General features: G+C 45.2%; 1 protein-coding gene across 1 annotated transcript in view; it reads right to left on the bottom strand.

The window, feature by feature from the left end:
- Positions 1-15,605, bottom strand: part of SHANK3 (SH3 and multiple ankyrin repeat domains 3) — a 372,381-nt gene that overhangs the window by 295,485 nt on the left and 61,291 nt on the right. Inside the window, exon 5 of the mRNA XM_041123382.1 lies at positions 13,285-13,393. Coding sequence (XP_040979316.1) covers positions 13,285-13,393 — 109 coding nt within the window. The remainder of the gene's footprint in view (positions 1-13,284; positions 13,394-15,605) is intronic.

Below are 15,605 nucleotides of genomic sequence, written 5' to 3'. Positions count from 1 at the left end.
TGCTCACTAAATCTAATCTAATCACTCTCTAATCTAAGATTTTAGTGATTACACTCTGTTAATTCTTGGAAACGTGCGTATCCAAATATATGCTTAAAGTAATTAACTAATAAGTGCAGAAGATCCATAGCAGAAAACAAGAACCAGCAAGACAACGCATTGCACGTTGCACAGCATAAGAAACTCATTAATGGACATAAGAAGGAGCTGCAAATTGGACTCTGCCTGTGGGCTGTCAGGCAGCCGAGCTCCACAGTGTGGGGTTGAAACCAGTCCTCCCGCTGACGCTCACTGAACTGCTCTAATGGCAAGCGCTTGCATGGCAAAGCCAGCACCCAGCTGCGCATGGCAGCTGCTCCAGTGCTCCTGACCCCTGACAGGGATTAAATTCTGCAGCCAAAATCTGCATCAGCAAATCGGGGCCAGCAAACGAGAGCTGTACTTGGGAGCACCACCGGTGGTCAGAGGAACGGGAGCCTGGGGAAGGAGCAGGCGAGACGGTCCGGGTCTGAAAAGGTGCTAGTGGGACTGTTCCTTTAACCAGTGGGTTGTAGGGAAGCAGAGGGCGAACAGCTTCTCGGAGGATTTCCTTGTGGAAGGGGCACCCTTGCGATCCAGCAGCCTGACTGGCAAGAGTGGCACAGCCTGGGGCACCGCTGGAGCAGGACACTACCGGACAGCACTCAGCTCTGGCAGCTGCAGCATGAAGCAGGTCCAGGTCCAGGTCCAGGAAAGCTTACAGAGGTTCATTTCTGCTCCGCTTAAAGGAGCGCTTTCTCTAGGTTTTTGTCTTGTAACTACGTTTTACTCTTCGTTCCGCTACAAGAAGCTTAGGATGAAAAGCATCGCTAACGTTTTAATTGCAAAAGAGGTATTCTGGCAGTCCTCAGGCCGGTCACTTCTGTGAAAGCAATGAATCCAAACAAGGCTGTGCTGTGGAATAAAACGTCTGAGCTCCCATACCCAGAACCGGACGGAGATCCCCCACTCCTGCCAACGCAGCCGTCTGGGCTCTGGATCAGGTGTTATCCACACACACCCCAGAAGCCGGCAGCAAAGAGACAACTTGAGAGGATGGTCACCGTGTCGCACAGCGTGGATGCTCCTCTAGTGACACACTGTGTGGATGCTCCTCTACAGCCTCACATTCTCTACAGCTCCTCACATTCTGGGGGTGTCTTAAGAACTGGAATTCATGTGGCAAGGCAAAGGCAGCGAGGGAAGGTGAGAAACCCCAGCTAGTGCTCCAACCGGAGCAGGAACAACCTCTCCACTCTGATACCAGAATTTAAAAAACAAAACAAAACAAAAAAACCCAAAAAACTTAAAAAAAAGAACCCACCTGTTACTCCAGGATTTAATTTATCATTTAGGAAAAGGGAGAACCTCTGTTCAGGTTGAGATGACAACAGGCTTGATATGAAAGTTTTCATGCAAGCTACTGGAGAGGAGAGTTACTGTCTACACAGTGTTCCTATGCAGGCCTATAGTATACAATAACAGAAAATATCTGCCTATGACAAATACCACCTATAAGTAGACCACTGTCGTAGTGTTTTTCAGCTGTAGGTGAAAACATTACAAGATGACATTTCATCTCCAATTTCAGTTGAATGCAAACATATCATTTTTCATTAATCTCCAGTTGCACATTCGATTCAAAGAGATGCCACCAGTTTGCTTAAAAATAGGCTTAAAGCAACTAGATCAACTGATTTTAAACTGAGAAGGACAATAACTTTACAAATCACAAGCCACTGGAGTTTCATCCAGTGCTTCCCCCATCTAACCACAACTGCTGGCTGAACCAGCACTTTCAGCTGTAACTTACAGCTAATAAAATTGAAAGCAAGAGAAAATATGTATGAATGTGAGTTATTCAGGTTGTTAATCAACTAATTGCACATGTGTACCTTGAATGCATTATGCCACAGGTAGCAGTCTGGATACAGCGCAGCCAAAGCAGAGGAGGAGCAAGCTCCCTGCACCTTGGGCAGAGGGGTTTCTTCCTAACAGTAAGCAGAAGGTTGAGAAAGCACTGTCATACACAGCAAGTATTTCTCCCCAATTACTTATTCCTGCTGCTCTTTCTTTGTCCTCACATTATATTGGGGCTACAGTCCGTATTGCTACACACAGTCAAGAATACTTTGTAAATGCAATGATTTCCTCTCATTCTCCCTCTGTTCCCCAGTTGCCACCCTATGTTAAACATTGAGGATTGCCTTTCTCTTTTCTACATGCCAAAACTATCACTCAGGCTTGGGTCTAATTTTAGAATAACAGTAACTTCTCAAGCATTTTTTTTTTTACACCCTTAAAATGTACCTGCAGGAAGCAACTGTGAAGTTTTTCTTTTAATCCCTTTCAAAGACAGTTAATCTTTCCTAGAATATCTTCCCAGCAATCCTGCAGCACTGAAACATGAACAATGGCAAATTGGGCTGCGGTGGTTTAAGACGTGGCTCTTCTCTGCCCTCTCACCGAAGCAGAGTCAGGGAAAGGGGAACATGTGCTGCACTTCAGCTGCCTCAGTGCAGCTTAAAACCACTCCCAAAAGCAGCTTAAATGAAGATACCAGGTTTCGCGCTGAAGAGGCTGCGACAATGCCGTATCTTCCTGTTGGCTCTGCTGTGAGGATGGCACCACAAAGCACAGAATATTTTACAGTGCAGCCAGTGTTATTTGAAGTCCATTAATGATTTAACTCTGCAGAAGAACATTCCTCCAACCAGGGAAGTCCATCTTGCCTCAGGGAGCTCGCCCCATGCACCACCTGCGTGCAAGGGAACCGCTCTGTTCAGAAGAATTCAGCACAGGACAAGTGTGCAACACCTGCACAGACAAAGCATGAGGGGACCCTGGTGTAACCGGGCTGCAAACCCCCAGTGTCTCCAGCAAACCTAGCACTGACGTTAGAAATACAAATGGGCTAATGGCAGAAGAAGGGAAATGTTTCCCTCCTAACAGGGACAACTTGGATGACAAGTCCCGGAGAATGGCTGCTGTGTGTCCTGGGAAGAGAAAGAACAGCACGTGCTAGAAAGAGAAGCCGAGATTAAGCGCAGGTATTGTGGTGGCCCAGATGAACTGGGCAAATATGCATCATCCTTCTCATCTACAACACAGATATATCCCCTTCTGAACCGCTAGAATTTAAACCTCAGGCAGGGTTATATGACTTTCTCCTTTAAAAGAAATAGTTCATGAGCAAGAGGAGACCTCTGCTTTTGGGAAAACCTAGCAGGCTGCAGATAAGGCTATTACTTTTCCTGCGTTGAATAGGATCATGGATAATGACCCACAAATCATTTCTGCAGGGATAACTTTTTCCCCAGGTCAAGAGAGGTAGAAGAAAAGGTTACAGAAACTGAGAAGAGGATGAATCATTTTTATCAGGAATCTATACTGCAGAGTCTTTGAGACAGTAATACTGCATTCACTGCTTCAAAAATCAGCAGAGTGGTTACAAACTGCCTTCAGATGGGGATGAAGGGAACACTTGTGTTGCACAGGAGTGGATGAAGAAGGCTTTAGCTGCTGAAGGGCTGAATTTCTAAAACCTCAAGGGTTCGGGTGCCCCCCCCCTCCACTTTCATACAAGGAAGGAGAATAAATGGTGTTTGTAATTATCCAAGCTGCTGAAGACCTGGCCACACAGAAAGGAGCATTTTGTGTCAGGGCCTATTTGCGATATCCCTGGTAGACTCATCCCTAGAGACACAGTGGATAAAAGAGCATTGCTAATAGCAATGCTGCTCTGCCTAAAAGGAGAGCAGATTTACTACAGTGATTTTGTAAAGGATGGCTGAGAGTTAAGAATAGGACTTGTGCTCTGCAGCTTTTTCTATCTCTGCTAAATACCAAGCACTGGAAACACCATCATTTATTTCTGCCTTCTCTTGAAATCTTAGTTGGACACCTGCCCACAGTCCCATCAATTTACTGATAAACCTGAGAGCTCTGGGTTAAAAATTCATTACAGAAGTATTCCCAACTGAGGAAAGACTAAGGTTTTCTAAGTATCTGGGAGAGAGGAGGCTTGACTTGGCAGCAAAGTGGCCTTTTCTCTCTCCATGAAGAGTACCCTTGCAGGTCCTTAAAGGAGATTCAGAGCAGTAGGCAAGAAAACTCTTAAGACCTTTTGGAAAGAGAGTGTTTCGTCCCTGAGTTTGTATCCTCTTTAGTTTCAGGTTTTACCAGATTCCCTGGCTGATGGGCTAGGTAGGCATCTCCTGGCAAAGATGAAGAGGAGCACTGTTTCAGAAGGACTTGGGACGAGGATGTTCAAAACATCCCTGAGAAGCTGAAGAAGGCCAAAGCCAAAAAACAAAACCACAAGATCCAAAAGATTTTGGCTTCCTGGAGATGGTGCAATGAGGGATTGCTCCTGAATAGGGAACATTTATGGAAGTTTGTGGCATTGCTGTCTTCATAAAGTGGAGTGCCAGAGAAAGATTTATTGATGGTAACTGTCTCTGCTTTGGCTGTTACACTCGAATATCGCTATGGGCTGAAGGGATGGAGCAAAGGCACTGTTAGTTCAGTATTTAACATTGGCCACATCACCATCTGACCTGGCATTCAGAGAGGCAGAAAACCTCCTTGCCCCACAGGCTTTGGGGGCAAACAGCCTCCCTGCGCTTTGCCAAACCCTCCCAGCTCCACAGGGACATGTTATGAGCTCTTCTGCCTCTGCCTGCAAGGTGGCATAGTCTGCGCCTTCGTCCCTAAATGTCTCCGGGCACGCTTCTGCTGAATTCAGTGGGAAAAAGGTGGTTTCCACGATTGCTGGCTGGACAGGAGGCAGGGATGACAACCAGTGATTCTTACCCCCACTGCACGGTGCCTGTCCAGCCTCCCACTGGCTCTCGGGGCTGTCCCTGCATGCAGGGAGTGTGCAGCAGCCTGGTCTGCAACAGCTCCCCGCTTCCCAGAGGAGGAAAAAAACCACATTCATAGCATTACTCCTTATCTCAGAGACGAGGTCACAGCCAACACTGGCTGCCATGCCATGGGGCTTTGCCGTGGGAAGCTTGGGCACATCTGCGGATCTTCCTGGCCAGCTGGAGGGAACGTGGGGTCCCAGGGGGTAATTCCCAGGCACCTCTAGATTCACAGATGGGTTTGGATGCAATAACCATATCGAAGGCTTCTGTGCTTCAACAGGAAGGCTTCCCCACAGCCTGCAAGTAAGCTTTAAGAGCAAGCATAATGAAAAAGGCAGCTCCTACAAACCCAGTCAGGTTCTGTCCAGAACTGTAGGCACAGAAGCCAGTTCTTGAACTAGCTCAGCCTTGGCATAATCAAAGTCCAAATCACCAAGGCTCTTCCCCATTCTGGAGGAGGATATTAAGTATTAAATTAACGCTCTCCTTTCTCTCTCCACCCTTTCTCTGCTTCTGCAGGAACTGGCAAGGAGATGGTGTCCTGCAACAAGACTTCACTGGCTTCATCCTCAGCAACTCCCTCCATTCCCAGGTTTCCTGTGTCTGGCAAGTCCCAGTGTCCTTCCCAGTTTGGGCAAGCCAACAGCCTCCTCCTTTGATTAACCTCAGCGACTGCACACGCTCATTTTAGCAGACCTCCTGCATTGCAGACTGAGACTTGGTTAGACCCCTTGAATATAAAACTACTAGACAAAATATTCTTCCACCCATCACCCTTGGCTTAGCTAACACAAAGACAGAGCAAGAAGGACACAGAACAATTACATTTTTACTTTACCATTCACCAAAATAAAATGCTATCCTGCACATATGTATATTTATTTTCTCCCAGGACAAGATGGTACAAAAAAGGATCACAACTGACATGCGTCAATCATACTGCTTAACATACTCCCATAACGGGTAGTATGAAAACTGGTAGTGGAAAACAAATAATCTTATAAAAATAATTCGCTGTCTCTCTGCCCAATACCCTAAAGTTCAGATAAAAATGCACTGGGCTCTTAACAACAGCAAAAAAGCTTTGATAGGAAACAGGGAGAGGCCTCTAGTTAAACAAGACAGACACCACAAAGATGCAGTACTTGTACACCATGTACTGCTGCTGGGTTTTTAACACTGAGCATACCACTATTGGCTTCCTGTAATACTAAGACCTTTATCAGAAAGTAGAGAGGCAAGTGTCCTTTCTAATCTTGCTTTTCCTCATGGGTTTGCGCACAGAACTCTAACCTAAGGCTCCATCCATATGTGCTGCCATGGTACAGATGTTTACTTTAAAAAAAGGGGGATAAAAAGCTAAACTAAAGAAAAATAGCCCAAAGATATTTATTTTTATAAGAGCTATTTGTTAAGCCTATTCCAAACCAACTTTAAGATATTCATATTAAAATAACTGTCTACACAGCTTTGTGCAGCCTTTAAAATTCATACCATAAATTACATCAGTGCAATTTTACATGGGAACACTCTGAAGGCTTGTTAAAAAATCCTCTTCTAACTGCAATTGTGCTGGTTGAAGAGGTTGCCTCCCCCAGCCTTCCTCCACTGTTTGTCACTACCCTACGCTTGGAGGGCCTCCATCCCGGCGTGCTAGCTCAGCTCTTCACAGAAGTCTTGCCTAACATTTTTCAGTAAAAATGAGCCACTTTTTTTCCCAAAACTTGGGATAATTGCATAATTAGGTACTTGAGATAACTATTTTATCTTCTTGCAGAGGAACAGAAGGGAGGCAAGTTGGAACCAGAAGTCCATGATAAACTCCAGAAACTTTTCCTTAATGGGAATTGCTATGTGCCTTCATTGCCTGAGCTCCACCTCATCAGAAAGGCAGTACAACCACATACAATGCCTCCAAATTCAGTGTCTCAGCTATATATCCAAAGAAACCCTACAGGCATTGAAACAATAAACAGAGCTAGAGATGACCACATTATAGCAGGGCCCCTATCCTTTGGACAGTCTATCTGGAAAAGTCCTTGTTTAAGGATTCTGAGGCCCTACCACTATCAGCAAGGCCACTTGCGTGATTTCCCCCCAGGCACTGCAAAAGTGGCAAGCAACAACAACAGCGACACCCGCCAAGCTGCAGCCCCATGAAGAGACCACAGAGAACAGAGCTGCTTGCATTTCCCTCGGATCAGCAATGCAGTGACAGTGTAGCAGTATCACAACACTGCGCACATGTAGCACCAAACTGTACCAACATGATTGACTGGTGATACTGTCGTGAGACCACACGGTCCATAATGCTGTTCTCACACTCTGCTGCATCGGGTCCCTGCCTCTTCCTCGTCTTTCATCCATCAACTCAGGAAATTCTAGTTTAGTAAACAAGTCCATTGAAAATAGGACTGCTAAAGAGAAGTTTCATAGGGTATATGATTTCTTCTTTTCAGGCATGAATCTATTCCAGCTGCACGAAGAGCTATGCCAAGCTGGATGCACTATGCTTTCCTTTCTAAGAGGGGAAGAACCAGTCCTGCATATGAAGTGCGATCTGGTGACAAATGAAAGATATGGATCAGAAGCACACTTTGCACCATTGTGCAACATCTGAAATATGAACACTTACGGGAGGACAGCTGGACCGCTAGACTCAGGAGCCAGCCCTCGAGGCAGCCCAAGGAGAAGGATCTGTAGGGAGGGAACAGGGGAGACAGAGAAAGCAGGAGAGCAGAGCATCAAGACGGGCAACAGAACAGGAGTATCAACCATGATCAGAACCTCTGCGAGGAACCCGGCTGGGAGGAGCAAGCAGTTACTACACAAACACCCATGTCCAAAACAAAGCAAAATGGGTACATCAAAGAGGGATGGAGAAGGTAGTTTGAGACAGTTCTCTTTCCTAGTCTAACTCTGTATTCATTACTGTTATGGCCAGAAGTGAAATAGTTTTTAAAAAAAAAAGTCAAATATATTTTACTTTCTATGATTTCTATTTGCTTTCAGTGAGACCCACACCAAGCCTGCCAGGTCCACGCTGATGTCTTGGACTCCCTTGCATGAGGTGCCCAGTCCAGGTGACCAACTCCAGGCCAGCTGCCAAAACGTGAGTGGGTGCCCTTCACCACAAACTGGAAATCTGGCCAAGGGAATGGGAACCATGCAGCGGCACTTGTAGTTACATGTCTGAACATGGAAGATGAGCAGAGCCCACAATTTTCCTTTAGTGCTGGACGAGCCTGTGAAATTAAAGGGCAGAAATTTGCTAGTAATGGGGCACAAAGACATGGAAGGAAAGCTGAAGGACAGAAAAGCCCACATGCTTATCCCAAAGATCCCTTCAGTCGTACAAGCAAGAGAAGACAGCAGGCAAAAAACACTGGAAGGGACTCACCAGCCACATGATGGGAGCAAAACTGAGAACGTTAGGTTTAGAGAACACCATCCCATTCTGGAGGATTCTCAGGGAACTGCACTCCACTGAGAGGTGAGATAATGATCTTGGCTGAGAAATAGGTGGAGTGATTAGGAAGATGTTAAACTAAGAACACAAGCAAAATGATTCCAAAGAGGGACACACAGCACAAATGCAGTGTGTCAGAAGTAATCAAACCCATTTGACAAAGACTGTGAGGAAGATATTTTTTTTTTCTTCCTCTTTGCTCATTGCAAAATGCTAGGGGGCTGGATGACAAGAAAAAGGATGTGGACTGCTTTTACTGGTAATAAGAACTGTGATATAATTGTCAGTACTGAAATCTCCAGACAATTACACCATTTTAGAATATTAAGGATGCCTCCTTTTTACAAGAATGAGAAAGTACTGAGTGGGCAAGGAGGACCAGAGAAAGAGTTTACATTAAAATCCCATCACCTATCATATGGCCACTGATTATTCAGAACAGGACTTTCAATGCATGTGGATTAGCGTCTGAAGTAATACGTTAAAAGGTCCTTCATAAGATTTTGTTGCAGACCACTAGCTAAAAAAAAAAGCATTAACTTCTAAGTGTTTGTCTCCAAGTTGTATAAATTAACATTTGCACTGTCAGGGCAACTTCAACTTGAAGGAAAATGCTGGGTGTCCCATCCAACAAGCAATAAAATTTCATTTCATTTTCTAAAAAGGAGAAAACTGATCACTTTTCTTTAGATACTGTTTCACTCCAACACAAGGGAATGCTACTTTGGACCTCAATGTAATGAATAAAAATCTGCTAAATACCTGACTACTATCTAGTCAACTAGGGGTGATGTGGAAAGAAGGAAGTCCCAACTAGCCAGGTGAATGTTTGATGCTTCCTAAGGGAATGAAGCAAGGGAAATTACGTTAGGTAATTGATCATAGGAAATGTGGGAGGTTTAAAATTAAAAAGTAAAAGGCAACTGGGAAGTCTTGAAGAACAATTTCTGTGTGACCCAGAACTACAACTCCATAAATCAAAGAGGAGAACCACTGCCACGTGCCTCTCCCAGGTCAGCAGTGAAGTGATGGCGGCAGTCACAAACAGAGACAACTCTAACAACACGACGTGATGAAACAGATAGTGGTCAATATGAACTGAAAATTAGAAAAATGAAGAATAATAACAAGAACAAATGACATAGGAGTAAAGAAATCCACATTTGGCCTGGCAAAGGACTATCAGAGAGAGGTTTTGCTGCTGCTGTTTAAATTTGATAATACCGCAGTGACTTCCAAGCCCCTGTGCAAGCCAGTCAGTCACTAGGCAGATGATAGTGTATAATTGCTAATAAATACAGAGAGCAAAATGACAAATCATTTATTTTTTACGTTGCTGCTGTGGAAATACATTTTCCTGTCCATTACCAAATATGGACTTTTGACATGAGCTACCTGAGATTGAATAAATTGTTTATATCTGGTGAGTGTTGTATATCACCCTCCTTATCTTCTCCCTGAAGATCTTCGTGGTCCCAAAAAAGTTAAACTTTAATAAATTTTGAAACATTGGGACATTCAAAAAGACCAGAAGAAAAGCTGTGTCAGGCCAGTGTTCAAAACGGGGCAAGTAAAACGATCCATGAAACTACAAGTCAGAAAAATAACACTGATCCTGGGAAAATGCTGGGAAAATTGATTTGGAATTTAATTGACACAGCATTAAAGAATACCTATATTATTAATATTGCCCAATCAAGCTTTACAGTAAACAGGTCTTCCTACTCAAACGTAATTCCTTTCCTTGGTAAATTACAAGTCTGACTGATGCAGATAGCTGCATTGATGTAGAACTCACGCTTGGCTGAGTCCTACATGACATTAAAAATGAGTGGTATAAAATGTCAGTCAGGCGTGTTCCAAATGAACAAATATCCAGCTGAAGAGCAGCAGTCAGAGTGATCACTGGGGAACGTGGCCGATCACGTGGGCATTGAAGAGGCTCTTCAGGGTGTTGGACTTGACTCTATTCTAGAACCTCATCAGTTATCCTGAAGTAAATGCAAATCTCTGATCAGATTTGCAGATGCCATAAGGATTGGAAGAGTGCTAGGAGCAATCGGGGCTGGGCAATCCCAGCACCAGAACAACAGACATGGAAACCAGGCAGGACGCACTTGAGTTGCGACACATCGGGGAGGAGACGTGCTGCCCTAGGCGGCTGCAGCAGCTGCACCCTGTGGTCACGGCTTCGCGAAATGCTCCCGCCTGGGGGGCCAAGCCGGGCCTCCCCAGCCATGCTGCTGCGGTTGGCAGCCCAGGGGGGGAGCAGCACGCTCCTGCGATGCTCTTCCATCATCCACCCCAGCTGCCTGGGAAGTCAACGGGAAGGAAAACAACCTCTGCCAAACAAACAAAGCTCAAAAGCAAGGAACCGCTTAGTGGTTCCACTTCGTTCAGCCGACATGGGCCAAGCAACCCCAGGTTAAGGCAGGGGTAGTACACAACGCAGGAGCAGGAACAGGAAGGGAAACCCCCCGACCCCTCCGCCTAGCAGGCTGTAACGTGGGGTCCCATCCCAGAGACGCGCGATCACCCTCACCCTCCCAAGCATGGCCCCGGGAGGCCGGAGAGCAGGGATCTGCAGGAAGAGCTGTGCCTGCCCGTGACAAGTGGCGCAGGCAGGCAGCAGGCTGTCTGGTACCCGCATTCTTAAAAACCTCTTAAAAATGGAGTACTGACATATAAGTCACAAAAATGACAGGAAAGCTGGAGAAAATACCTTCAAATGAAAGACTGGAGGAGTTTGGCCTCTCTTTAATTAAGGAAAGGAAGACTGAATGTTGACTTGATTACCATGTGTATAAATACCTTCATGTGAAGACATACCAGGTACTAAAGTGCTCTTTAATCTAGAAGATAAAGTATAACGACAGCTGGAAGCTGAAGCACACAAATTTAAATGAGATACGAATTTTAAACAGTGAGGGTGATTAACCAAATAACGAAGGAAAGGCACGGATCTTCTGTTCCCTGAATCAAGATTGATGACTTTCTGGAAAACATGTTTAAGCTTTGCTTAGTGAACACACACACACACACACACACACACACACACACACACAGAGGGTGAAGAGCATCCTGCGAGATACAGGAGGCCAGGTCGGATGGTACAATACCTCCATCTGGTCTTAAATTCCAGGAACCTATGAATACTGAACAGCAGTTTTATGTCATTCTTTCACATTCATGAAACAGATTGTAAAGCAAGCAGTAATGAAGTGTTTTTGCACAAGAATTAGGACTCCAGAAGTGAGGTGTACAAGACTCCCTCTGCTCCAACAGTCTATTTTCACATCTCAAAGCACCCACTCTGGTTTTGCCCTCAGTTCTGAACCAGATCCAAACAACTATTTGGGTCAGGTGTTTTTCCTTCTTCCCCCTCTATATTTAGCACAGTCTTTTCAGTACTCAAGAGCCTGCTCCTATAAACCTCTACCTTTCTGTGAAATAACATCTGGGTTCAAACCATATCAGATCCAAAACTCTCACAGCATCTTTTCAAGCAGCACGCTGCACTCTGAAATATAATATACTCTGGAAAGCTGAATCAGCTTTAGAAGAGTGGAGGACTTTCTTTATAATGAAAGATCCCTCAAAATATTTGTAAAGCCTTGGACAAAAATGAAAACCACATGGAGCTGTGCTGTTTGGACATGCTACAGGGCAGACAGTGATCACACTTGCATGCTATCAGCTATTTTTCATATGAGCAGTTGTTCATCAGGACACTCTGGCAGGTTCAGGGAGAGTGGCTACACCAGCAAATTAAACAGTATAAACATTCCCAGGTGCTGTTCAAATGGTTCTTGCCAGAGTTTGGCTGTACCAGCTTTTACCTTCCCAGTTCAGGAGCTGGCAGAAGCCGTTCCCAAAGGGCAGTTTGGATGCAGCCACGTTATCTGAGAGGATAAGAGAGGTTAATAGTGTGAATGACACCACACTCTGCCACCTGATCTTGGTGCTGAAAAGTAGTCTGGACACACTACGTTTCAGAAGTAGCCACTGTTTCAGAAACAACCTGAAAAACCATCCAACTGAACCAGAAACACAGAAAATTAATCATCAGATTGGGGTCTGCTTATGGGTTGGAAATGTGCCCATGATTCACACACAGAAGTCCAACTCTGTAATAAATACTAATAAGCTGCATTTCTTTAAAACAGGAACAGCAAAAGCAGTAACTCCTCTCTCTGAACAAGACTACGAGACTTCACAGCAGGGGAAATGGGGAGAGGTCGCCCCTCACTGCCCCATCAGTAAGGAAAATGTGCTGGAGTCTGATTCTCAGTTCTTACAGCCAGGAGCCTGCAGACAACCCAACAGCCAGCGCTCCAGCGACCAGACTTCTCTGGGGTGAATTTTGCTCACATAGATAGGGGAAAAAAAAAAAAAAAAAAAAAAAAAAAAAAAAAAAAAAAAAAAAAAAAAAAAAAAAAGGAAAAAAAAAATCAAGGAAACCAGAGGCCGAGATTTTATTTTCTTGACCCCCAAAATACTTCTTAAACCTTCTGACTGCTTCATGAAGAGATCCTCGGGCAGCAGTTTGCATTTGCCCAACCTGCCAGTCCCAGAGACAGCCTCATCCTCCCCAGAATCCCACTGAAAGATGCATGGCCCCACAGCTCTTTCATTTTATGCTGTATTCCCAGACTGTCTATCTTTACACACACACACACACACACCACCTTCTCCCAAGAGCCTTCTGTAACTTCATGCTCCCAAGACCCAAGTGTCATAAGAAGACATGCTACTGAGAAATTCAGCTTACATCCCTCTGTTCCAAACCTTACATTTCAGACAATATATCATTTGCTACACCCCCTCAAAAACAACCACTCCCCCAGATTCCCACTGTGTCCCCTGGACACTTTCTCCCCCAACCATGCTCTGTCATCCTCCCCTCTCTGGAGAAGCCAGTCTCACCTCCAGTATCCGGATCATGAAAGTTGGGGTCCAGTCCCTTCTCCAGCAGTCTGCAGACCTTCTCTGCATTTAGCATCTGCACATACTCCATGAACTTCTTCAGATTTGCCTGCAGCCATGACACCCCAGGAAAACACACAATACACAGTGTTAACACCCCAATTTGAAGAAAGAAGCCACCAGAGGAATACACCCATTCAGGAGACCCAAGGCAACCATCAAGAATAATGGGGCAGCACCCACCAGAAGCCACGGCACATGAGGGTATGCTGCAAATTTACAGGGAACACGGTCCTTCCATCTCTCTCCTCAAGACTGGGATTGCCGGATCACCCCACGGGAGCCATCAAGGGCTGCTGGCCACCACCCTCTGCCCCCACCGCAGATCCCCTGCTAAGGCACTTTCTGTTTGTAAGTGCCATGAGGGCAGGCACACATGTTGCACACGCTTGCGACACAGGCACATCAGCAGACACGTAACTTAATGCATTTGTCAACAATTCAACATGGTGGTAGCCAGGGAAGGTGCTGTGCCAGCTGAGCAGCATCCCAGCAACGGTGAACCGTACTGCCCAGGGTTTCATCCGTGTCTCACTGCAACACCATGTACATTGTGTTGTGTCGCAAAGTCATTTTAAGAGTGTATCACCCATCTGCCTGCTGAACTTAAAATACTTCAGAGGAAAGATCAGGCTACTCAAACACCAACCATTATTGTATGGTGCAGTGGGTACGGCTGCCACACTGTCTGCTGTGAACTTGCGCTTTATTCTTGGTGTAATTTTCTGTCATTGGCCAAAGACTAAATCTTGTTCTCCTGAGGGGACTGAGTGCCCAAAAGACTCTCCTTTAAATACCCCTAGTTGTTTGTGGGTTGATGATTTCTTCCCTTTTTTCTCTTTTGGACAGCTATACTTGATGAACACGTTATTTTATTAAATTTCTAGACTCTAGAAATTGCGACTCTGCCAGGCAGGCAGGCAACGCTTGGACAGACTACAGTGTGAAAACACCCATCTCACACACATTTCCAGTCCAGATTTTCAGACCTTTGATTGCAGGTTGGCTGGGGTTTTTTGAGTTTATTTTAATCAAACCTTGCAGTAGCCACCTTTAGGAAAGGCACTCTAGAAAGTGTCTGACACAGCAGAAATACTGTGCGATTAGCTGAGGGAAGTCTTTGGGAAAAGCTCTAACCAACCGGTCAAGCTGCAGCCAACAGTCAGGGAACTGCTCTTGTGCCTGTGAACCACTGCACAGCTGGCTGAACACATCTGAGCAAAGCAGATCTTTCACCCAGTGAAAAAAATCAAGTTTCAACATTTTCCCCTAATTTGATATAGAAAAAATTTATCTTTTATGAAGTAAAATGAATTCCAAAGTGCTTCCCTTCAAATTTCATTTTGAAGATTTTCAGTTGGAAAATAGAAAAAAAAAAAGTCTGAAAATACCACACAGCATGCAGAAACATGTCCAATTCTTTTCAAAGACTTCCTAAACAAAATTTCATCACATATTTTGCATATTATTTTGATTTTGTCATAATTTAATTTTCTAGGGGGGGAAACTGCATACTTTCAAAACCAATTCTACAGAGGAGCCTGCAAATCCCAAAACTTGGGACCCAGAAGTTCATCTGTGCTATTTCTCTGACATGTTGTGGAGACCGTGGTAAGAAGTCAGACAGAAAATATCACCAAGATGAAACTTTCCAAGGATGAGACAAATTAATGCTGGGCTGTGAACCTGATTTAAACCAAATTCAGTCTCTGTGTGGTTAGTCTGCAGAACCAAGACTAAAACATATAGCACATTTTTTCCTAAAATCAGCACCATGGAGCCATGCCATAAACAAGCCAGGTGACATATTTAAAATTATACAGCCATTTTAGTGCACTACCCCCTGCAACGTTACTCCATCTCAGCAGAGCTAAATTAGCTCAGGCAAAACCCTACAGTAACGCAGCTCCACTTGCACCCATGCCGGTACTTGACCTGCTCACTCTGGCTGTCTGCAGCAGTACATGGACGCATGCAGAGATGCCAGCGCCACAGGAATGCACAAGATAATGCACAAAGCCACAAACACGCAATTCAGTCACAAGGTTCACTCCCCTCAGTGCCCCAGGAACAACAGTGCAGTAAGGCAAGAGCCAATGAGAGCAGGGATTCAGTGGGGACAGTGGATGCCACAGCTGATCCCTGGGTGTGGAGCACAGCCCCGCTCCCTGTTCTGACCACCCTGCCCATCCCCGGGTGCTCCCTCACATCCCTCAAGACTGCACCAGCCCAGGCAGGGCTGTCAGGACAGACCCAACGCA

The sequence above is a fragment of the Aquila chrysaetos genome, chromosome 5, assembly GCF_900496995.4.
Source record: "Aquila chrysaetos chrysaetos chromosome 5, bAquChr1.4, whole genome shotgun sequence".
NCBI classification, from domain to species: domain Eukaryota; kingdom Metazoa; phylum Chordata; class Aves; order Accipitriformes; family Accipitridae; genus Aquila; species Aquila chrysaetos.
The sequence above is the reverse complement of the archived record's forward strand: the minus strand, read 5'-3'. Positions and strand labels throughout refer to the sequence as shown.